Consider the following 25,322-nt stretch of genomic DNA (forward strand, 5'->3'; position numbering starts at 1 on the left):
ACATACCACGCAAATTCTCCATCAACACAGGAAAATAGACCTGAGCTTCAATATACAGGCTGCCCAAAGTCACTCCAAACCCACTGATATCTCATAACTCATTACTGGACACTTCATTGCACTCCAGAGAGAAGAAATCCAGCTCCACCCACCAGAACACCGACACAAGCTTCCCTAACCAGGGAACCTTGAAAAGCCACCTGTCCAACCTCACCCACACAGAGGAAACTCCACAATAAAGAGAACTCCACAAACCTCCAAAAGACGGAAAGGCCACCCTAAACACAGAAATATGAGCAAGATGAAGAGGCAGAGAAATGCCCAGCAAGTAAAGGAACAGGATAAAGGTCCACCAACCCAAACAAAAGAGGAAGACGCCGTGACTCGGATCCCCTCGGAGAAAGAGAGCCCTCATCGCACGGTCTTGAAAGAGAGACAATGAAAAGGTTCCACGAGCCTCTGTGCGACGCTCCCATTGAGGAGTGCAACCCCAAGGCAAGTGTATTAAGGTTGAAAAGAAACCTTCACGGGTGGGCGCTATAATCCTTCTCTTTCTCTCTCTCACCCCCGCCCTCTCTCTCTCTCTCTCACTCAGGGAGTTCAGTGAACGGCAATCGCTCACAGGGGTAATTGAGGCTACCTGTCCAGGGCACTCCCTGGGGGAAGCCAAAGACCCCTCGCGCTGAGAGCTCAGTAACGGGACCCCAATTGGGTGAACCCCTCCTTTTTGTTTCCCTTTCTTTCTCTCACTTCTTGCCGAGACTGAGGCCAGGACCCCTGTGGGCATGGGACAGGCACTTAAAAGCCAATAGGGCGCCCGCCACTTGAAGACTCCTGTGACAGGATAAGGGGGTCACGGAATGGGCTAGAGGCCCCTAGGGTGCCGCCCCCATCAAGAAAATTTCCGTGCAACGACAAAGGCACACAGTTCCATAAGCATCACACAGGCCCAATCACTCGGCCACCACCGCTCCCCATAGGACCTTTCTTGGTGGACACTCTCAGCAAACGTGCCTTCCTCTGTCTGCTCACTATGGGGACTACCATTAGCAAAACTGATGAGCCCGCTCTTAAGGCCCTGAAGTACATGCTTAAAAGTAGAGAACTCAAAATCTCCGACATCTAGGCCATCAAAGTCTGGGGGGCTATTACCAGATTGACCCCATGGATAGATTCAGCCAACCTATTCTCATGGGCTACCTGGGATAGGGTCCAAAATCTAGCTAGAAAAAGGGAAATCCGGGACGGAGAGGAGCTACCCTTGGGGTTCTACCCCAAAATCTCTGCCCTTAAGACCTGTTTCACCCCCGAAAAGGGACAGGTAAATGAGGGAGAAACCACCACCCATAATACCGAGAGGCAATGGGAACAATTTGACGATGAACGAGCCACCATAAATTCCGGGGAGAAAGAAGGAAAAACCACTATAGCCAATGAATTATGGCCTCCTTCGGGGGAAGAAAAAAGGTCCAACCAGACTGAAGACTTCCTTAGCACTCCCAGCACCCCAGAGGGCCCAACTTATAAGTCTAACTTGTATCCTCCTCTAGCCCTCCCTTTCAAGGGGGAACTCAATAATGCCCCCCCCTGGAGACTGGAGGAATCCCCATGAAGAGGAAGGACCTACCCTGAAGGCCCTTGGGGGACACCATTACCATTTAATGCAGACTCAGTAGAGGCCTTCCCCGTAAATGTAAACCCCAGGGGGAACCAGCCAGCGGCCTGGTACCCTTGGGAAGCCCAAGACCTAAAAGAGCTCAAAAAGGCGGTAGCAGAAGATGGCCCCAATTCTCCATGTCCAGAGACAATTCTCCAGGGTCTAGCTCATCAGCCTTGCATGACCCAAGATTGGAAAATGCTATGTAAGGCGGTACTCCCCAGTAACACATACATTAAGTGGTGTGCTTTTTTCAAGGAGGAATGTCATGCCCAAGTGAAAGAAATCAAGCTGCTAACCCCGTCATCCCTGTAACTTTCGGGATGTTATCCGGGACGGCAGATCAATGGAGCACGGGACCCCAACAGGCCACTATCCCTGCTCCTTATACAGACCAGGTGCGGGCCATATGCCTATCCACCTGGAGATAATTAGCTGAAGGTCCCAGCAAACCCCCCATATCCGACATTACCCAAAAAAATAACAAGGACCTCTCCACCTTCATAGATAGAGTGGAAAAAAGCATGCAAAGAAAATTCCCCCCAGGTCCCTTAAGAGATCAATTTGTCAAAATGCTGGTATGGGAAGGAATGAATTCCGACCACAAGGTGGCCTGCGCAGGGCAGAAAGATCGATCCATAGAACTATGGTAGTAGCCACCATAGATATTGGGACACAGCACCACCAAACCCAAGCAATGCTGGCTGCAATGGAGGCTCAAACCAAGGCAATAGCTGACGCCCTCACCTATGTCTTCAGCAAAGTGTCCATGGCCCAAGATGCCTCCCCTGAAGGGACCCTCAAAAATAAAAAAACAGGCAATTGTTTCAATGTGGAAAGGAAGGGCACTTTAAAAAGGACTGCCCTCTGAGGCCGGGGAGAATTGGAAATAGAGGGCCACTTACAACCCCCTGTCCACGTTGTAAAAAGGGATACCACTGGAAAATAGATTGTAGGTCCAAATTTGATAAAGACGGGAAACCTTTAAACTAAATGAGGGGCACTCCCCAGCCCCGTCATCTCAACGGGAAGCCCCAAGCCCTCCTCCCAGGGTATGCCAGCCTGAGGTTACTGAACTCTCCCAAGAGATGTCTGATAGATTAGAAAAGCCCTTCCCCGGGTGCAATTCTACCAGAAGGCCCCCTTACCAACTAACGGGCATTAATAAGCCCTGACCTACCAGGCAAGAGATCAAATGGACTGTCCCTATAGTACCAGGGCTGAGACCAAAAATGGATATAACAATAGGAGGAAAAAGATTTAGGTGTCTAGTAGACACCAGGGCAGACAGAACTATACTGAGGCAAGAAGAGGTTCCTCCCACGTGGCCCATGGCCAAGGGACCTCAACTAGTGGGCGTCGGGGGCGTTACATCCTCCAAGGAATCCTCTAGTTGGCTCAAATGGGAGGATCCTGATGGCTCCGAGGGCCTAGTCAAGCCCCTAATCGCCACAGGACTCAATGTCAACCTATTAGGGCAAGACATTCTAGGGCAAGCCGACGCCTATATAACCACTGACTATCGAGGTTTTTACCAAGATTTATTAGATGAAGAAGAATATCAACAGCAATTCCAACCTCCCAGAATCCCCAAATACCAGGGGGATCCAGAATTTGAAAAGATAAGGAAGGGAGAACCACTGACTCGATGGAAGCCTCACCCCCAATCCTAAACGCCATTGCTCCCTTGGCACCCCCTATCGTTTGGATGCTGGGACCCCCTATGTGGGTGGAGCAGTGGCCCCTTTGTTACCCCCATCTTTGTTATCAAAAAGGCCTCTGGAAAATGGCGGCTCTTGCAAGACCTCAGAAAGGTTAAAGAAAGAATGAAAATTCAAGGGACACCCCTAAGAGGGATGCCTTGGGTCCCAGCCATTCCCGTCGCCCTGCACCTCCTGATAATAGATATTAAAGATTGCTTCTTTTCGATACCTCTGGACCCACAAGATTATGAGAAATTTGCCTTTTCGGTACCTTCTGTTAATTATGAAGGTCCGGACAAACAATATGAATGGGTTGTCCTGCCTCAAGGGATGGCTTACAGTCCATCCTTCTGTCAACAATATGTGGCTAATCTTACTCAGCCCGTCCGACTGCTATCTAACATCTTATTATACTTATATATGGATGATATCATTCTTGGGGCACCCGATACCACCGAGATTGCATGGGCCTCCAAATTACTATTTGATTGTCTTGCCCAGGGGCAACTCATAATCTCTCCTGACAAAATCCAGCATGTCCCGCCTTTCAAAGTCCTGGGGACCCAACTTACCCTTGAGGTGGTCTCCCCCCTTAAGTCACAGATAACTATCAAAGAAACTTATTCCTTGGTTGAGCTCCAAAGCCTTCTGGGGGAAATCAACTGGCTACGGCCCTGGTTCCCCATATCCACAGGGGACCTAATACCCCTCTTTAATTTGCTAAAGGACAAACTCCCCCACGAAAAAATCACCCTGTCCCCGCCCCATAAACAGGTTATTAAAAGGGTTCAACAGGCTCTCAATACTGCTCAACTCTCTCGCTACGACCCCACTCAAGAGCTTCAATTATGGATCTTGGCCTCTCCAGAAATTCTCCTGTCCGTGTCAATACAAACAGACAAACCCTTACAATGGATCCATGTCTCTCTGGGGGGAGGACCCCGAGTCTACACCAGCCTAGACCAGATGGCTGATCTGATACAAAAAGGAAGGGACACTTCAATCAGGTGCTTTGCCCGTGAACCTGATAAGACTATTGTCCCCTACAGATTAGATGACTTCCAATGGATCCAGAGAAATAACAACCGAATGGCCTTAGCTTTCGAAAGATTCTTGGGAAAGATTGACTGTCACTATGGGCCTCACAAATGGGTTGCCGCCTTTTGTCCGTTACCCTGGAGGGCAACTCAATTGTTTCCTTCCAAGCCCATAATAGATGCCTCCAACGTCTTCACAGACGGAGGAAAGCACGGCACAGCCATTGTCATCTTTGAACCCTCCTCAGCATCTACCGGCTCCCTCCACTGACACCATTTCCCATGCCAGGGCTCAGCAGAATACAAAGAACTCTTCGCCATCATTCTGGCGCTCTCTAAAGTCCCAGGTCCCCTGAATCTTTTTACCAACAGTCTCTATGTGAAAAATCTGCTCCCTGTGCTTCCCCAATCTCATATTCGGTTAGATGATAATCCTATTACCCCCCTTATGATACAGGCACGCACGCTCCTTCAGGCGAGGGATCAACCTATCTATTTACACCACCACAGAGGCCACCAAAACCTGCCAGGGATGCTATCATTAGGGAATTCCATGGCAGATCAGCTGGCATCTACCCATGTATACACACTCCAACAGGCACAGGATCTCCACCACCTAACCCATATTAATTGGAGAGGCTTACACAAAAGGTTCCCACAAATACCTATCAACGATCTAAAGAGGATCATACATACCTGCCAGTCCTGTATCCCATTCTTGTAGGTTCCTCCATTACAATCACCAGGGGTTAACCCTCGAGGACTAAAACCTAACATAATATGGCAAACAGATGTTACTCACTACGAGTCTTTTGGTAAACTAAAATATATCTTTGTATCTGTAGATACATATTCCCATGCCTGCTGGGCCACCGCCCATACAGGAGAAAAGGCACAACATGCCAAGAGTCACTTTCTCGAGTGTTTTGCTACTCTGGGCCTCCCAGCCCAGGTAAAAACATATAATGGCCCTTGCTTCATAAGCAACTATTTGCAAGATTTTTTTAAACAATGGAACATCCAACACACTACAGGCATACCCCATAATCCTCAAGGGCATGCTATAAGAGAACGCCAAAATAAAACTTTAAAGCTGCAACTACAAAAACAAAAAGGGGGAATAAACCCTCATCAACAGTTAGGAATAGCTCTCTTTACTCTAAATATTTTAAATTTTTCAAACAATGAACCACTCACCCCATTCCAGAGACACTGGTCCAACCAAAAGCCAAGACCAGAGATAACAGTTAGATGGAAAGATCCACTTACAGGGTTATGGAGAGGGCCAGACCCACTCTTAACATCAGGAAGAGGGTTTGGATGCATGTTTCCCACAGGGGAAACAAGACCCATCTGGATACCAGCAAGGTATCTTAAATATCTACATGATAACCACCAGTCAGCCCAAGAACCATGAAAGTTTATGAGGCCGCCTTCTACTTTTGATCTCTTACAGATTGGCAGCTAAGAGGCCTTGTCAAAGGCTTAGATGAACTCTCCCCTTGCCACCTGCAAATCCCAGGATCATCGGCCTAACTGCGACCTGCCTTTGGACCCCATAGCTGATTTCGTGTGGACAACCAAATGACCATTGTGTTTGTATTAGCTGCACTATTAAGTGTGCTCTTTGCTATAGGCCTTGCATCTGTTGCCCCAGAGGAGTGGCCTCCTGCACTCCCCTTCTCTCTGGCGCTAGGTTATCTTGCCTGTTGCGGCTTACTATCGATAGCTTATTCCTTTGTAACGACCTATCACTCTCGCTTTCTGACCTGCCCACTGGCATAACGGTTTAGCCATGATCTTCTTGTGCCTTACCCTGATGGCACTCCCCGGGCTTTTAGACACTGCTTCCTGCCCCTGCTCAGAAATTTATAGCTATGTCCATTCCTCATGCTACCGCATGACCCCTACGCCATGTACCATGCGCATCAACAACAAACAGACCAAGTCCTTACTTACTGTTAAGGTGCAAAAGACAGGGAGCCAAATGAGCAACTGCTATAATCCAAATGGGAAAAACATGTTTTTACCCCCGCACTCACATTGGATACTCAGATGGAGGTGGGATAGAAGATATTAACAGACATAAGGCACAACAGGAATACATAAATAATATAATTACCCAACTGAAGGCGACTCCCGAACCTTACAAACGCATAGACCTACTCACTCACCTGAGGCCTCTCCTGCACCACCACCCCCCACTGACGATCTACATGTCACCCGCCTCCTCAACTCCTCCTTCCAGTTTTTTCAGAATTCACACAAAAAGCCCTCCGAGGCATGCTGGATATGCATGTCACTAACCCCCTCACCCCATATCGCAGTCCCTTTGCCCAACACCTGGGTATCAGCGGGCAATTACACTCTCAAAACCAACAATACCACCAAAAGTGTCACACAGCTTATTGGGCCAGTTGCTGACGATGTCTTGCTTGCCGCCTCTTCAAATCTAACTTGCCTTCTTAATACCTCATCCTCTAATGCTTCCCATTATAACGACACTCACTCTTGCACCTCATGGGTCCCAAGAAACAGTACAAGCAACTGCACCAGCCCTGGGATCTTTCTCCTCTGTGGGACCTATGCCTATTCCTGCCTCCCTCCGGACCCTACAGGGTGCATCTTGGTTTTCTTAGCCCCAGGACTAATCTTCATCAATGAAGGAGATATGGATCGAATCATTGACCATCATGAGAGGTTACCAACAAAGCCTCCTCACAGAGGACGGCGGGCTATCATTGCTCCTATCCAAATCGGGACTGGCATAGTGACGGCCCTAGGTGCTGGGATCAGGGGCATCTCAACTTCTGCTCATTTTTATTACAAATTGTCTCAGGAACATAATGAAGACATGGAACAAGTGGTAGAGTCCCTTGTATCCGTTCAGAGACAGATTAATTCACTGGCCGCAGTAGCCCTACAAAATAGACTGGCCCTTGACCTCATCACTGCGAAAAAGGGGGGAACCTGTCTCTTCTTGGGGAAAGACTGTTGTTACTTTGTTAATGAAACGGGCATAGTCCAGGGAAAGGTAAAAGAGTTAAGAGATAGAATTGAATGCCGGAAAAAGGAATTGCAAAACTTTCACGACACCCAAGGCCTATGGCACCAATTCCTCCCCTGGCTGCTCCCCTTCCTGGGACCAATAATGATCATTGCTATACTTCTTTTAGTTGGACCCTGCCTTGTCAACATTTTCCAGAAGTTCCTACAGGAGCGGATTCAGACCATTTCCCAGGAGCAAGTGAAGACCATTCTCCTGCCTCAAATACGGGCGACAGACCCAAAGTCCCGAAAGATCCCTGGCGACCGTCTGCTAATAGGTTACAAGCCTAAGGTGGGGGGCACTCCAGCTGCCCCAATGAGCCAGTCTACTCGCCCGGGACATAAAGGGCCCAAGAACCTCAACACACGATGTGTCTAGGGTCCAATGGCGCTTGTGCAAGGCCCTTTACTAGTCCTACCCCTGTCTGATACAATATACCTCCATCCAATGCCATCCCGAAGATCGTTTATAGGCCAATCCCCCCGCCACAAAGCCTAAGTCCGGCCAGCCCTCCAAAAGACCTTCCATTCTGTTCTGTTCCGTCGCTCAGTTATGTCCGACTCTTTGCGACCCCGTGGACTGTAGCCTACCAAGCTTCTCCGTCACTGGAGTGGGTTACTGTTTCCTTCTCCAGGCCAAAGACCTTCAGCCAGGTCTTAAGCCGCCAGGGCCTATGCTTGACTGGATAGCCAATGACAGGTAAGATCCCCAGATGGGGACAACCTAAGACAGGCACAGTCACTGAGTCTCCGGCGAGGCCATGCGGGTGGCCCCCGATGACTCCCAAGAAAGACCCCACAAATAAATAAAAAAGGGGGATATAAAAGATGCACGGCTGAAAAAAGACACATGGCAAAGGTGCGCCCATAAAGATGGCGCCTGGCGGATGTCGGGAGGGCACGGCCCCAAATAATCTCAAAAAATTGTGATTGGCCCCTGAACACTTCCCCTTGCATGAACAGTGCATGATCACCCTAGACCTCTGCTGTGCCGTCAGCGCGTGATGACCTGACCCTTAATATGATTGGAGCTGACTGCAGAAAGTCCCTTGCAAAACCCCCAGGCTTGCCTTTATATACGGAGAGCTTGTAACAATAAAGCGGAACTGCCTTGACAGAACCCCCGCTGTGTCTGAGTGTCCTCCTCCAGGCGAGGAGGGCTGTGGGGCGGGTGGCCAGCTCACCCTTCCCCTGGGGTTTCTTCCCCACCGCTCCGGCTCGGGGAGGCAAAACAGGCTCCACATCCGAGGCTGAGGACTTGCTGACGCCTTGCTCTCCCCCGTGGCGCCACCAGGGGAGAAACGAGGGGACCCTACATCTAAGAGATAGGGAACCTACCTGATAATGAATTCTGAATAATTATAGTGAAAATTATCCAAACTCTTGAAAACAAATTGGAGTTATAGATAAATAACCTGGAGACAAGGATCAAGAAGATGCAAGAAAGGTTTAATAAGGATTCAGAAGAAATAAAAAAGAGTCAATGAACAATGCAACAGATGAGATAAAAAACACTCTGGAGGGAACCATCAGTAGAATAACGGAGGCAAAGATAGGATAAGTGAGATAGAAGATAGAATGATAGAAAAAAAATGAAACAGAGGGGGGAAAAGAAAAACGAATTAAAAGAAATGAGGACAATCTCAGAGACCTCAGGGACAAGGTTAAATGCCCCAACATTTGAATCATAAGCATCCCAGAAGAAGACAAAAAAAAAAGACCATGAGAAAATACCTGAAGAGATAATAGTTGAAAACTTCCCTAAAATGAAGAAGGAAATAATCACCCAAGTCCAAGAAACCCAGAGAGTCTCAAACACGATAAACCCAAGGCAAAATACCCCAAGACACATATTAATCAAATTAACAAATATCAAACACGAGGAACAAATATTAAAAGCAACAAGGGAAAAACAACAAATAACACACAAGGGGATCCCCATAAGGATAACAGCTGATCTTTCAATAGAAAATCTTCAGGCCCAAAGGGAATGGCAGGGCATACTTAAAGTGATGAAACAAAATAACCTACAGCCCAGATTACTGTAGCCAGAAAAGATCTCATTCAAATTTGAAGGAGAAATCAAAAGCTTTACAGACAAGCAAAAGCTGAGAGAATTCAGCAGCACCAAACCAGCTCTCCAACAAATGCTAAAGGATCTTCTTTAGACAGGAAACACAGAAAGTATAAACTCGAACCTAAAACAGTAAAGTAAATGGCAATGGGATCATACTTATCAATAATTATCTTAAATATAAATGAGTTGAATGCCCCAATCAAAGACAAAAATTGGCTGAATGGATACAAAAACACGACCCCCTATATATGTTATCTACAAGACACCCACCTCGAAACGAGGGACACATACAGATTGAAAGTGAAAGTCTGGAAAAAGATACTCCACGCAAATAGAGACCAAAAGAAAGCAGGAGTAGCAATACTCATATCAGATAAAATAGACTTTAAAACAAAGGCTGTGAAAAGAGACAAAGAAGGACACTACATAATGATCAAAGAATTAATCCAAGAATACATAAGAATAATAAATATATATGCACCCAACATAAGAGCACCACAACATGTAAGACAAATGCTAACAAGTATGAAAGGGGAAATTAACAATAACACAATAATAATGGGAGACTTTAATGCCCCCACTCACACCTATGGATAGATCAACTAAACAGAAAATTAACAAAGAAACACAAACGTTAAATGATAAAATAGACCAGTTAGACCTAATTGATATCTAGATATCTATAGGACATTTCACCCCAAATCAATGAATTTCACCTTCCTCTCAAGTGCACACGGAACCTTCTCCAGGATAGATCACATCCTGGACCATAAATCTAGCCTTGGTAAATTCAAAAAAATGGAAATCATTCAAAGCATCTTTTCTGACCGCAATGCAGTAAGATTAGATCTCAATTACAGGAGAAAAACTATTAAAAATTCCATCATATGCAGGCTGAACAATACGCTGCTGAATAGCAAACAAATTATAGAAGAAATCAAAATATGCATAAAAACGAATGAAAATGAAAACGCAACAACCCCAAACCTCTGGGACACTGTAAAAGCAGTGCTAAGGGGAAGGTTCATAGCAATACAGGCATACCTCAAGAAACAAGAAAAAAGTCAACTAAATAACCTAACGCCACACCTAAAGCAACTAGAAAAGGAAAAAAATTAAGAACCCCAGGTTTAGTAGAAGGAAAGAAATCGTAAAAATTAGGGCAGAAACAAAAGAGACCATAGCAAAAATCAACAAAACCAAAATTTGGTTCTTTGAGAGGGTAAATAAAATTGACAAACCACTAGCCAGACTCATCAAGAAACAAAGGGAGAAAAATCAAATCAATAAAATTAGAAATGAAAAGGGAGAGATCGCAACAGACAACAGAGAAATACAAAGGATCATAGGAGACTACTATCAGCAACTATATGCCAATGAAATGGACAACTTGGAAGAAATGGACAAATTCTTAGAAAGGTACAACTTTCCCCAACTGAACCAGGAAGAAAATAATAACAGACCCATCACAAGCACGGAAATTGAAACTGTAATCAGAAATCTTCCAGCAAACAAAAGTCCAGGTCCAGACGGCTTCACAGCTGAATTCTACCAAAAATTTAGAGAAGAGCTAACACCTATCCTACTCAAACTCTTCCAGAAAATTGCAGAGGAAGGTAAACTTCCAAACTCATTCTATGAGGCCAACATCACCCTAATATCAAAACCTGACAAAGATGCCACAAAAAAAGAGACCTACAGGCCAATATCACTGATGAACATAGATGCAAAATCCTTAACAAAATCTATCAGAATCCAACAACACATTAAGAAGATCACGCATCATGACCAAGTGGGCTTTATCCCAGGAATGCAAGGATTCTTCAATATCCGTTAATCAATCAATGTAATACACCACATTAACAAAATGAAAAATAAAAAACATACGATAATTTCAATAGATTCAGATAAAACCTTTGACAAAATTCAACATCCATTTATGATAAAAACCCTCCAGAAGGCAAGAATAGAAGGAACATTCCTAAACATAATAAAAGCTATAAATGACAAACCCACAGCAAACATTATCCTCAATGGTGAAAAATTGAAAGCGTTTCTCCTAAAGTCAGGAACAAGACAAGGGTGCCCACTCTCACCACTACTATTCAACATAGTTTTGGAAGTTTTGGCCACAACAATCAGCAGAAAAAGACATAAAAGAAATCCAAATTGGAAAAGAAGAAGTAAAATTCTCACTGTTTGCAGACGACATGATCCTCTACATAGAAAACCCTTAAGACTCTACCAGAAAATTACTGGAGCTAATCAATGAATATAGTAAAGTTGCAGAATATAAAATCAACACACAGAAATTCCTTCCATTCCTATACCACTAATAATGAGAAAATAGAAAGAGAAATTAAAAAAACACCAATACAGTATATTAACACATATATATGGAATATAGCAAGAGGATAGCAATAACCCTGTATACAAGACAACAGCAGAGACTTGGATGTGTGCAGCAGCCTTTTGGACTCTGTGGGAGAGGGTGAGGGTGGGATAATTTGGGAGAATGGATTGAAACATGTATATTATCATATGTGAAACGAATCTGACGTGGTTGGGGGCTCCCCAACTCAACACTCTGTGGATTTAAGAGGTCGTTCCTCCTGGAAGTGTATAAATCAGCCTGGGATAGAACCTGCACGCTGAATTTACTACTTAAGAAATGAGAAACCAGAACTATAAAGGTGGCATAGAAATACAAGAAACTATTCTTACGTAATATTTTAAAACTTTGAACAGATTTACAGATTTTGCCATTTGTTATAAATTGGTATATGTAATTTAACCAGAACCATGAGAAAGTTGGTATTGTGTGAATTCTGAGGCACTTTCGACATGTTGTAGGAGTGATGTGGACTTTCTTGAGTTTTACACATTCATAAGTGAATGGTCTGTATCTCGTGCCTTTGTTGGTTTTCTGTGAGCTGTAGTTTCTGGGAAATCAGCAGCTGTCACTCCCATAACTCTTGTAACCCAGTCGTTCGTGTGCCTCCTTCATGAGGATTCAGTGCGGCTGTGGTGCTGTTATCCCTCTGATAGGAACTCTAACTCAGTGTAAAGCCCCAAAGATCTGTTACTTATTTTTATTTTATATTGACCTATATTTTATTTACAGTGTTGTGTTTGTTTCAGGTGTATAGCAAAGTGATACAGTTATATATATATATATATATATATATGAATTAACAAAAGCAGTTCCCATCTTTTGATGGGGAGCTCGTGGTTTATAATATAAATGGCATTATTTTGAGAGAGGGATAACTTAGGTATGGTATTCGGGTTTTTTTTCTTTTTGCAGCTTAAGGCAGTTGTAAAATAACTTAATGTAGCTTTTTGCAACTGTGTATTCTATAGTATTTTTTTCATTTGGTGAAATTTTAACTGTTCATGTTTTTGGCATTGTGCTTTGTACCATTTATTAAATAAAAATTATTTAAATTGAAAAAAAAGAGAAATTAAGGAAACAATTCCATTCACCGTTGCAACGAAAAGTATAAAATATTTAGGAATATATCTACCTAAAGAAACAAAAGACCTATATATAGAAAACTATAAAACACTGGTGAAAGAAATCAGAGAGGACACAAATAGATGGAGAAACATACTGTGTTCATGGATTGGAAGAATAAATATTGTGAAAATTAATATATTACCCAATGTAATTTATAAGTTCAATACAATCCTTATCAAGCTACCAACGGTATTTTTCACAGAGCTAAAACAAATAATTTCACAATTTGTATGGAAATACAAAAAACCTCGAATAGCCAAAGCAATCTTGAGAAAGAAGAATAGAACTGGGGGAATCAACCTGCCGGACTTCAAGCTCTACTACAAAGCCACAGTCATCAAGACAGTATGGTACTGGCATAAAGACAGAAATATAGATCAGTGGAACAAAATAGAAAGCCCAGAGATAAATCCACGCACCTATGGACACCTTATCTTTGACAAGGGAGGCAAGAATTTTCAATGGAGAAAAGACAGTCTCTTTAACAAGTGGTGCTGGGAAAACTGATCAGCCACTTGTAAAAGAATGAAACTAGAACACTCCATAACACCATACACAAAAATAAATTAAAAATGTATTAAAGATATAAATGAAAGGCCAGAAACTATAAAACTCCTAGAGGGGAACATAGGCAAAACACACTCTTAGATAAATCACAGCAGGATCCTCCATGACCCACCTCCCAGAATATTGGAAATAAAAGCAAAAATAAACAAATGGGACCTAACCAAAATCAAAAGCTTCTGCACAACAAAGGAAACTATCAGTTCAGTTCTATAAGCAAGGTGAAAAGACAGCCTTCAGAATGGGAGAAAATAATAGCAAATGAAGCAACTGATAAAGGATTAATCTCCAAAATATACAAGCAGCTCCTGCAGCTCAATTCTAGAAAAATAAATGACCCAATCAAAAAATGGGCCAAAGAACTAAACAAGACATTTCTCCAAAGAAGACATACAGATGGTTAACACATGAAAAGATGCTCAACATCCCTCATAATCAGAGAAATGCAAATCAAACCCACAATGAGGTACCATTTCACGCCAGTCAGAATAGCTGCTATCCAGAAGCCTACAAGCAATAAATGCTGGAGAGGGTGTGGAGAAAAGGGAACCCTCTTGCAGTGTTGGTGGGAATGCAAACTAGTACACCCACTGGAGAAGAGTGTGGAGATTCCTTAAAAAACTGGAAATAGAATTGCCATACGATCCAGCAATCGCACTCCTGGGCATACACACCATGGAAACCAGAATTGAAAGAGACATATGTACTTCAATGTTCATCGTAGCACTGTTTCTAATAGCCAGGACATGGAAGCAACCTAGATGTCCATCTGCAGATGAATGGATAAGAAAACTGTGGTACATATACAGAATGGTATATTACTCAGCAATTAAAAAGAATAGATTTGAATCAGTTCTAATGAGGTGGATGAAACTTGAGCCTATTATACAGAGTGAAGTAAGCCAGAAAGAAAATCACCAATACAGTGTACTAACGCATATATATGGAATTTAGAAAGATGATAACGATAACCCTGTATACGAGACAGCAAAAGAGACACAGATGTATAGAACAGTATTTTGGACTCTGTGGGAGAGGGCGAGTGTGTGATGATTTGGGAGAATGGCATTGAAACATGTATATTATCATATGCGAAATGAATCGCCAGTCCAAGTTCAATGCATGATACAGGATGCTTGGCCCTGGTGTACTGGGATGAACCAGAGGGATGGGATGGGGAGGGAGGTGGGGGGGGGTTCAAGATGGGGAACACATGTACACCCGGGGCAGATTCCTGTCAATGTATGGCAAAACCAATGCAATAATGTAAAGTAATTATCCTCCAATTAAAATAAATAAATTTAAAAAAAAGAAATCTAAAGGGTGGGGGTGGGATGAGAGAGATAGGTCTGCTTACCTTTCAGATCTCCTCACCTGTTCTTCCTCTTCACTGCACTACCACTCTGAGATTCTCAAACATGACAAGTACATTCTCTCCTCAGGCCTTGCACTTATTAACCTTCCTGGAATATTATTGTCCCCAACTTTTGTCTCTGTTAGCTTGTTCTTATCTTTCAGATCTCAACTCAAAAGTAATCTCCTCACAGAAGCTTGACCAACTTAAGTGACCCCCCAATCATTTTTTCACTGTATCTCATTGTTTTCTTTCATAGGACATCTCTAAAATCATAGTTTTTAATCTTGCTTGTTTATTCATTAACTATCTATTTTGTTCATTGTCTGCCTCCCTATACTAGTCTGTAAGTTCCAAAAGGGCAGGGACAAAATATCTTCAAAATATCTCATTCATGCAATACTCCAGCACCGAGTTCAGTGCCTGTCATGTAGTTAGCAATTAAAAAAATGTATTGAAAGAGTAAGTGAGTACTACTCATCAGAATGCCTTTTAGCAAACATTTATTTATCCCAAGTTTTATGCTACTGCATGTAATTTTTTTATAAATGACCAAACACAATATATTAAATATTCTTCATAGGAAAGACACAGCATAGAAAGGGTCTTCACTCATGCCCACACTAAACTGTCTCTTTTCTAGTAAACATTTACTTGGTATCACAAAATGTTTCTAGACAACTTTGAGTAATTTCTTAATCAATACACTTGATCATTACTTTTCATTCTTTTTATTTTTTGCCTTTTACTCCTCTGATTAAATAATTTCAATTGATATACTTCTTTGAGCTCACTGATTCTTTCTTCTACTTGGAAGAAGCAGAAGCTTCACCATAGAATTTTTCAGTTTAGTCATTGTATTCTTCAGCTCCAAAATTACTGTTTGATTCTTTTTATGTTTTCTATTTATTTGTTGAACTTCTCATTTTGTTCTTGTATTGTTTTTCTGATTTTATTACTCTGTTCATCTGAGTTCTCTGGTACCTCTCTGAACATCTTTAGAATAATTATTTTGACTATTTCAAGCAATTCGTGACTATCCTTTTTTTCTTTTTTTGAGGTCAGTTATTGGTTTTCTTTGGTAGTGTCATGCTTTCCTGATTCTTCCTGATCCCCACAGTAGTCTTGCACAGGTGTCTGTGCATTTGAAAAAGCACTCACCTCACCCAGATTTTATGGACTGACCTTCACCTTAAGTTAAGAGCAAACTGGATTGTGTTGTAGACCCAGGTCAAGTGGTGCAGGGCAGCAAGTTCATGGATGTGTGGTACTTCCAGGTCCAGTAGCTAGAGACCAGGGCAGAGAGCAGTGGTGGTCAGACCTGGTGGTGTGCACACACTCAGCAGTGGGGAATAGCTGCAGGTGCCTGAGTAGTGGAAGAGGCCAGTTGCAGACACATACATAGCAGTAGAAGCCAGAACTAGCAGCAAGGGCTGAAGCCAACTGTGGGTATAAAAGTAGCTGCAGGGGACCTGACTATCAGTGCCTTCTACTCTGACTGCTGGGTCTTGACATGGGTGCATGGCGATGGGAGCTGGTGTGGGGTTGGGGCCAGAGGCATGTAGGTGCACATCTGAAGGGAGGAACCTTGAGTGTGTACATGTTGGAGAGGGACAACCATGGGGATCTAGGTTGTCATCTTCTACTTGTACAGCTCCAGAGATCTGGGATGGCTGCCACTGCCGGTCATGGCTCTGCTAAGTGGGGGAGAAAGCCAGTAGAGACTCAGTAAGTCACCACAGCAGAAAGGATACAAGTTTGGATGTAGTGGAGAAGGAAGAACTTGTTAACAGTCATTGCTTCCAGGGTAACACTGTATGGGGCGGGTGGTGGTAACCTCTCCTGTGGAGAAGGTGGAAAGTGGTAAGTGTCTGGCTTCGCCAGTTATATGGGTCATAGCCAGAAAAACCTGTTTCTCTTCCACAGCACCCAATGTACTAAAGCAGGACATACATGACTTGGGGAGGAGGAAAGAGAAAGGGAAAGAAACAAGTAAGACTAATAAAGGAGATTAAATAGATGGTGACTTGCTAACTGCTTCAAGACTTCAGAAGAAAGTCCACTCAAAAGGCTCTGGGAACACCCAACCCAAAGATCTCCCCACAGGGTGCATATGTACCCCCAGTGCCCCAAGTGCTAAACCTCAATTCAGTTCAGTTCAGGCGCTCAGTCATGTCCGACTCTTTGCGACCCCATGAATCACAGCACACCAGGCCTCCCTGCCCATCACCAACTCCCAGAGTTCACTCAAACTCACGTCCATCGAGTCGGTGATGCCATCCAGCCATTTCATTCTCGGTCGTTCCCGTCTCCTCCCACCCCCAATGCCTCCCAGCATCAGAGTCTTTTCCAGTGAGTCAACTTATCGCATGAGGTGGCCAAAGTATTGCAGTTTCAGCTTTAGCATCAGTCCTTCCAATGAACACCCAGGATTGATCTCCTTTAGAATGGACTGGTTGGATCTCCTTGCAGTCCAAGGGACTCTCAACAGTCTTCTCCAGCACCACAGTTCAAAAGCATCAATTCTTCAGTGATCAGCTTTCTTCACAGTCCAACTCTCACATCCATACATGACCAAGGGAAAAACCATAGCCTTGACTAGACGGACCTTGGTTGGCAAAGTAATGTCTCTGCTTTTGAATATGCTATCTAGGTTGGTCATAACTTTCCTTCCAAGGAGTAAGCGTCTTTTAATTTCATGGCTACAATCAGCATCTGCAGTGATTTTCGAGCCCCAAAAAATAAAGTCTGACACTGTTTCCCCATCTATTTCCCATGAAGTGATGGGACCAGATGCCATGATTTTCGTTTTCTGAATGTTGAGCTTCAAGCCAACCTTTTCACTCTCCTCTTTCACTTTCATCAAGAGGCTTTTGAGTTCCTCTTCACTTTCTGCCATAAGGGTGGTGTCATCTGCATATCTGAGATTATTGATATTTCTCCCAACAATCTTGATTCCAGCTTGTGCTTCTTCCAGCCCAGTGTTCCTCATGATGTACTCTGCATATAAGTTAAATATAACCTATGTCTCCCCTAATCTACAGGTAGATCCTTGTACAAGCTCCAAAGTGCAGCACCAAAGAGCAGATCTGGTGATCAGGGTACTCTCAGAAAAATGGACCATGACCTGCAGGCAAGTGAGAAATCAAAACTAGAACTGTATCACCATCTTCTGGAAAAGAAAGTGAGGTTTTCTTTTCTTGGTGAAATTGGTGAGTTGCTGAGTTGTAACAAGAGAAGCTTGGTGAGTTGTAACAAAAGAAGAAGACATAAGAGCTTAACTCTGCCATAAAAAGGAACAAGAAAAGTGGAGCAGGTCTGCCCAACAACATCTGAGGAAACCTCAGCTATACCAATATCAATGAATAGGACTTCATGTTAAAGCAACCAGTAAGATTTAAGGATGTATCTGCTACTTCAAATACAAAAGTGCCAACACAAAACTACAAAGAACATGAAAAATCAAGGAAATATGTCACTGCCCAAAGATATCAATAATTTTTCAGTGACCAAGCTCAAATGCATAAAATATCGTTATCCACCTGATAAAGGATTCAAAGTAGCTGTTTTAAACAAACTTAACAAGCTATAAGAAAACTCAAAAAGAAAATTCAAAATCAGGGAAAAATACATGAAGAAAATGAGTTTTTTAACAAAGAGAAATAATAATAACAATAAAAAAGCCAGACAGAAATTCAGCACAATTCAATAAATGAAGTGATGAATAAAATAAAGAGCATCTATAGTGCAGTACAGCAGATGGAAAAGAGAATATGTGACTTAGAAGATAGGAATTTTGAAATACAGTTAGAAGAGAAAAAAGGAAAAAAATGAAAAGAGCAAAAAGAAAAAACCCCACATTATCTGTGGAGTCTCATCAAAAGACAAATATTAGAATAATTGGGATTGCCAAAGGAAAAGAGAAGGAGAAGGGAGTAGAAAGTTTATTTAAAGAAATAATAGTGAAGCACTTCCTAAGCATGAATAGACTTGGACATCCAAATTCAAGAACTAATAGATCACTCTATTATCTCAATGCCAAAAGTCATTGTCTAAAACACAATATAATGAAACTGTCAAAAATCAAAGATATAGCAAGAATCCTAAAGACAGCCAGGGGAAAAAAGTAACCTTTGAATGAGCCACCATTAAGCTATCAGCAGATTTCTCAGCAAAAGCCCTACAGGCCAGAAGAGAGTGGGATGAAATACTCAAATTGTAGAAAGATAAAACCTGTCAGCCAGGAATATTCTATCCAGCAAAGTTAACCTTCCAATACGAAGAAGAAATAAAGACTTTCCCAGACAAACAAAAATGTATGGAGTCCATCCCCACTAGACCTACCTTGCAATGGATGCTGAAAGGAGTTCCTCAAGCCAAAATAAAGAGATACTAATCAGTGCCATGAAAGCCCCCCCCCTCAAATAAAACAACACACTGGTGATGATGAAAAACACAGTTGGGTTTAGAAAACTAATTCTATAATAGAATGGTGTGTTAACCACTTAACTACAGTATAAAGGTTAAATGACAAGAATATTAAAAATAACTGTAGCTACTATACTTTCTTAACAAGTGAACAACACAAAAAGAACTGTGATCAAAGTGGGGCATAAAAGGGTAGAACCACTGTAGGTAATCAAAGAGAAGTTGCTATGAGCATAAAGTGAATTGCTTTATCTAGGAGATGTTTTATTTAAACTTCATGGTGACCACAAAGCAAAAATCTAGAATAAGTTCATTCAGGAAATATTTTTTAAAAAGAGGAAACAGAGCATACCACCATGAAAAAATATCAATTTACAATGGTAGGGAGAATTAGAGGGGAAAATGAGCACTATAAATACAAACAACCAGAAAGCAGCCAATAAAATGGTATTTCCAGTCCTAAAATAATTACTCTAAATGTAAATGGATTGAATTTACCAATCAAAAGGCACAGAATAGTTGAATGGATTAAAAAAGACTCAACTATATGCTGCCTACAGTGGTTCAAACAGTAAAGAATCTGCCTGTAATGTGGGAGACCTGGGTTCAATCCCTGTGTCAGGAAGATCCCATGAAGAAGGGAATGGCAACACACTCCAGTATTCCTGCCTGAAGAATTCAATGGGCAGAAGAGCCTGGCAGGTTACGGTCCATGGCGTCACAAAGCATTGGACACAATTGAGCGACTAACACTAATATGCTGCATACAAAAGATTCTCATCAGTTTTTAGATATACATATGCTCAATGTAAAGGACTGGGAAAAGATATTCCAGGCAAGTGGAAACCAAAAGAAAGTGAGGGTAAATATTTTTATATTAAACAAAATAGACTTTTAGCCAGAAATGGTAACAAGAAACAAAAAGATTATTATATGATGATAAAGAAGTCAGAAAATAATTACAAATAAAACAACTGACAAAGGAGTAATCTCTATAATATATAAGCAGCTCATACAGCTCACTCCAGTACTCTTGCCTGGAAACTCCATGGATGGCATAGCCTGGTGGGCTGCCGTCTATGGTGTAGCACAGAGTCAGACATGACTGAAGTGACTTAGCAGAAGCAGCAGCATATAGCTCAACATCAGGAAAACAAGCAGCTCAATTGAAAAATGGGCAGAAGATCTAAATGGACATTTCTCCAAATAAGACACACAGATGACTAATAAACAAATGAAAAGAAGTTCAACATCACTCATTATTCAAGAAATGCAAATAAAAACTACAATGAGGTATCATCCCACACTGGTCAGAATGGCCATCATAAAAAAAATCTATAAACGATAAATGGTGGATAGGGTGTGGAGAAAATGGAACCTTCTTGCTCTGTTGGTGGAAATGTAAACTGATACAGCCACTATGGAGAACAGCATGAAGATTCCTTAAAAAACCAGGAATAAAACTAACATATGACCCAAGAATCCCACTACTGGCCATATACCCTGATGAAACTGTAACTGAAAAAGACACATGTACCTCAATGTTCATTGCAACACTATTTACAATAGCTAAGACACAGAAGCAACTTAGATGTCCATCGACAGATGAATGGATAACGAAGTCATAGTACATATATAAAATGGAATATTACTCAGCCATAAAAAAGAACGCATTTGAGTCAGTTCTAATGAGGAGGATGAACCTAGAGCCTATTATACAGAATGAAGTAAGTCATAAAGGGAAAAACAGGTATCATATATTAACACACATATATATATAGAAATCTAGAAAGATGGTACTGATGAATCTATGCAGTGCAGCAATGGAAATGTAGACATAGTGAACAGACTTGTGGACACAGTGTGGGAAGCAGAAGATGGGATGAATTGGGAGAGTAGCACTGAAGCATACACATTACTAAGTGCAAAACTGATAATCAGTGGGAATTTGCTGTATGACACAGGGAGTTCAAGTCTGGTGCTGTGTGACAACATAGAGGGTTGGGATGGGGTGGGAGGTGGGAGGGAGGTTCATGAGGGAGGGTCCATATGTATCAGAGATCAGATCAGATCAGTTGCTCAGTCGTGTCCGACTCTTTGCGACCCCATGAATCACAGCACACCAGGCCTCCCTGTCCATCACCAACTCCCGGAGTACACTCAAACTCCTGTCCACAGAGTCGGTGATGCCATCCAGCCATCTCATTCTCCGTCGTCCCCTTCTCCTCCCACCCCCAACCTTTCCCAGCATCAGAGTCTTTTCCAGTGAGTCAACTCGTTGCATGAGGTGGCCAAAGTATTGCAGTTTCAGCGTTAGCGTCAGTCCCTCCAATGAACATCCATGGCTTATTCATGTTGATGTATGGTAGAAACCAATACAATATTATAAAGCAAGTATCTTTCAGTTGAAAATAAATAAAATTTTAAAAATCATTAATATCTGCACACACAACATGGACCAACAACATTTGTTATGCAAATAATAACAGATCTGAAGGAAAACATACAAAATAATACAATAATAGAAACTTCAATACCCCAAAGTCAGCAAGGGATACATCATCAAGACAGAAAATCTGAAAGGAAAAAATGCACTTGAATGATACATTAATCGAAATGAAACTGATAGAAATTTATAGAACATTCCATCCAACAGCATCAGAATACAGATTCTTCTAAAGAGCAGACAGCAAATCCGCCAAAGTAGATCGTAATGGCAGGACATGAAACAGGTGTTAGTAAATTCAAGAAGTGTAAAATCATAGCAAGTATCTTTTCTGACCACAGTGGTGTGAAACTAGAGGTCAACAACACAGGACAGATGAAATATCAACAAATATGTGGACAATAAATAAATGACAAAACTCTTAAACAACCAGTCAAAGAAAAAGCCAAAGGGAAATTAAACAGTATCTTAAATGCAACTGGAAACACAGTATACCAGAACAAAGCAGTTCTGAGAGGAAAATTTAGTGCTAAATGCACATATTAAGAAATTAGAAAGAAATAAAATAAACAACTAATTTTACACTTCTAAGAACTAGAAAAAGAAGAACAAATTATTCACAACGTTAGCAGACAAAGGAAGTAATAAAGATCAGACTGGAAATAAATAAAATAGACCAGAAAAACAATAGAAAAGATTAACACCCCTAAAGTCTAAGTTTTTTAAAAGATAAATAAAACTGACACTACTTCTTGCTAAACTAACAAAGAAAGAAAAGAGATGCAAATAAAATTAGAATAAAAGAGAAGATATTAGAACTGATACTACAGAAATGCATAGCATTATAAGAGACTGCTGCTGCTGCTAAGTCACTTCAGTCGTGTCCGACTCTGTGTGACCCCACAGACGGAAGCCCACCAGGCTCCCCCATCCCTGGGATTCTCCAGGCAAGAACACTGGAACATTTATACATCAAAAAGTTAGATAACCTAGAAGAAATGGACAAGTTCCTACAAACACACAACGTACCAAGACTAAATCTGGAAGAAATAGAAAAGCTGACCAGATCAATACTGAGTAAGGAAATCAGTCATCAAAAACTTCCCAATATAGAAAATCCTATGATTAGATATCTTCACTGATGGAGTCTACCAAACATTTAAAGATTAACACCAACCTTTCTATCAGTTCAGTACAGTTCAGTCGCTCAGTCATGACTGACTCTTTGCGACCCCATGAACTGCAGCATGCCAGGCCGCCCTGTACATCACCAACTCCCAGAGTCCACCCAAACCCATGTGCATCGAGTTGGTGATGCCATCCAACCATCTCATCCTCTGTCGTCCCCTTCTCCACAAGCCCTCAATCTTTCCCAGCATCAGGGTCTTTTCAAATGAGTCAGCTCTTCGCATCAGGTGGCCAAAGGATTGGAGTTCCAGCTTCAGCATCAGTCCCTCCAATGAAAACCCAGGACTGATCTCCTTTAGGATGGACTGGTTGGATCTCCTTGCAGTCCAAGGGACTCTCAAGAGTCTTCTCCAACACCACAGTTCAAAAGCATCAATTATTCGGCACTCAGCTTTTTTTATAGTCCAGTTCTCACATCCATACATGACCACTGGAAAAACCATAGACTTGACTAGATGGATCTTTGTGGGCAAAGTAATGTCTCTGCTTTTTAACATGCTGTCTAGGTTGGTCATAACTTTCCTTCCAAGGAGTAAGCGTCTTTTAATTTCATGGCTGCAACCAGCATCTGCAGTGATTTTGGAGCCCAGAAAAATAAAGCCAGCCACTGTTTCCACTGTTTCCCCATGTATTTTCCATGAAGTGATAGGACCAGATGCCATTATATTAGTTTTCTGAATGTTGAACATTAAGCCAACTTTTTCACTCTCGTCTTTCAATTTCATCAAGAGGCTCTTTAGTTCTTCTTCACTTTCTGCCATAAGGGTGGTATCATCTGCATATCTGAGGTTATTGATATTTCTCCCGGCAATCTTGATTCCAGCTTGGGCTTCCTCCAGCCCAGCGTTTCTCATGATGTACTCTGCATATATGTTAAATAAGCAGGGTGACAATATACAGCCTTGACGTATTCCTTTTCCTATTTGTAACCAGTCTGTTGTTCCATGTACAGTTTTAGCTGTTGCTTCCTGACCTGCGTATAGGTTTCTCAAGAGGCAGGTTAGGTGGTCTGGTATTCCCATCTCTTTCAGAATTTTCCACAGTCTATTGTGATCCACACAGTCAAAGGCTTTGGCATAGTCAATAAAGCAGAAATAGATGTTTTTCAGAGACTCTCTTCCTTTTTTGATGATCCAGTGGATATTGGCAATTTTATCTCTGGTTCCTCTGCCTTTTCTAAAACCATCTTGGACATCTGGAAGTTCATGGTTCATGTATTGCTGAAGCCTGGCTTAGAGAATTTGGGGCATTACTTTACTAGTATGTGAGATGAGTGCAATTGTGTAGTCGTTTGAGAATTCTTTGGCATTTCCTTTCTTTATTTTATATAAAATTGAAGAGCAGGAAACACTTCCAAAATCATTTTTACAAGGTCAACATTACCCAGACACAAAAACAAGGTTAAGAATACTGTAGAATAAAATATAGACCAATATTCCAGATGAATATAGATGCAAAATTTCTCAACAAAATATTAGCAAACTAAATTCAAGAACACATAAAAAGAATAATATACCATGACTGAGTACAATTTACCTGTGATATAATGATGTTTCAGTTCAGTTCAGTCACTCAGTCGTGTTCGACTCTTCGTGACCCCATCAATCACAGCACGCCAGGCCTCCCTGTCCATCACCAACTCCCGGAGTTCACTCAAACTCATGTCCACAGAGTCGGTGATGCCATCCAGCCATCTCATTCTCTGTCGTCGCCTTCTCCTCCCGCCCCCAACCTTTCCCAGCATCAGAGTCTTTTCCAGTGAGTCAACTCGTCGCATGAGGTGGCCAAAGTATTGCAGTTTCAGCTTTAGCATCAGTCCTGCCAATGAACACCCAGGATTGATCTCCCTTAGAATGGACTGGTTGGATCTCCTTGCAGTACAAGGGATTCTCAAGAGTCTTCTCCAACACCAACATACACAAATCAATAAAAGTGATATACCACATCAATAAAATGAAAGAGAAATCATAGGATTATCTCAATTGATGCAGAAAAAGTATTTTACACAAAAAAGCACCATTTCATGATAAAAAATCCTTGACAGATTGGGTATATAAGGAATGTACCTTAAAGACCATATATGACACACCCACAGGTAACATGGTACCCAGCAGTGAAAAGCTGAAAGCTTTTCCTGTAAGATCAGGAACATGGAAAGTGTGCCCATTCTCACTAGTGTTATTCAGTATACTACTAGAAGTCCTAGCTAGAGCAATTAGGCAAGACAAAGAAATAAAAATCATCCTAATCAGAAAGGAAGAAGCAAAATTGTCATTACTTGCAGATGATATGATCTTCTA

General features: G+C 42.0%; 2 protein-coding genes across 5 annotated transcripts in view; one reads left to right on the forward strand and one right to left on the reverse strand.

Moving 5' to 3' along the window:
• Nucleotides 1-25,322, reverse strand: part of KLF8 (KLF transcription factor 8) — a 234,966-nt gene that overhangs the window by 200,017 nt on the left and 9,627 nt on the right. The window lies entirely within an intron of this gene.
• On the forward strand, nucleotides 6,319-7,824 carry LOC148773288 (syncytin-1-like). The gene is made up of 2 exons (XM_088834267.1): nucleotides 6,319-6,458; nucleotides 6,558-7,824. The coding sequence occupies exons 1-2, from the start codon at nucleotides 6,319-6,321 to the stop codon at nucleotides 7,822-7,824; spliced, it is 1,407 nt and encodes a 468-aa protein (XP_088690393.1).

Source organism: Moschus berezovskii, chromosome X (genome assembly GCF_049115385.1).
Source record: "Moschus berezovskii isolate FMDL1 chromosome X, NW_MosBer_1.0, whole genome shotgun sequence".
NCBI lineage: Eukaryota > Metazoa > Chordata > Mammalia > Artiodactyla > Moschidae > Moschus > Moschus berezovskii.

Excerpts from the sequence above, each read along its gene's own strand:
- LOC148773288 (XM_088834267.1), top strand. The coding sequence starts at position 6,319 with ATGCGCATCAACAACAAACAGACCAAGTCCTTACTTACTGTTAAGGTG. Across the intron at positions 6,459-6,557 it reads CATTGGATACTCAGATGGAG|ACCTACTCACTCACCTGAGG; the intron begins GTGGGATAGAAG and ends ACAAACGCATAG.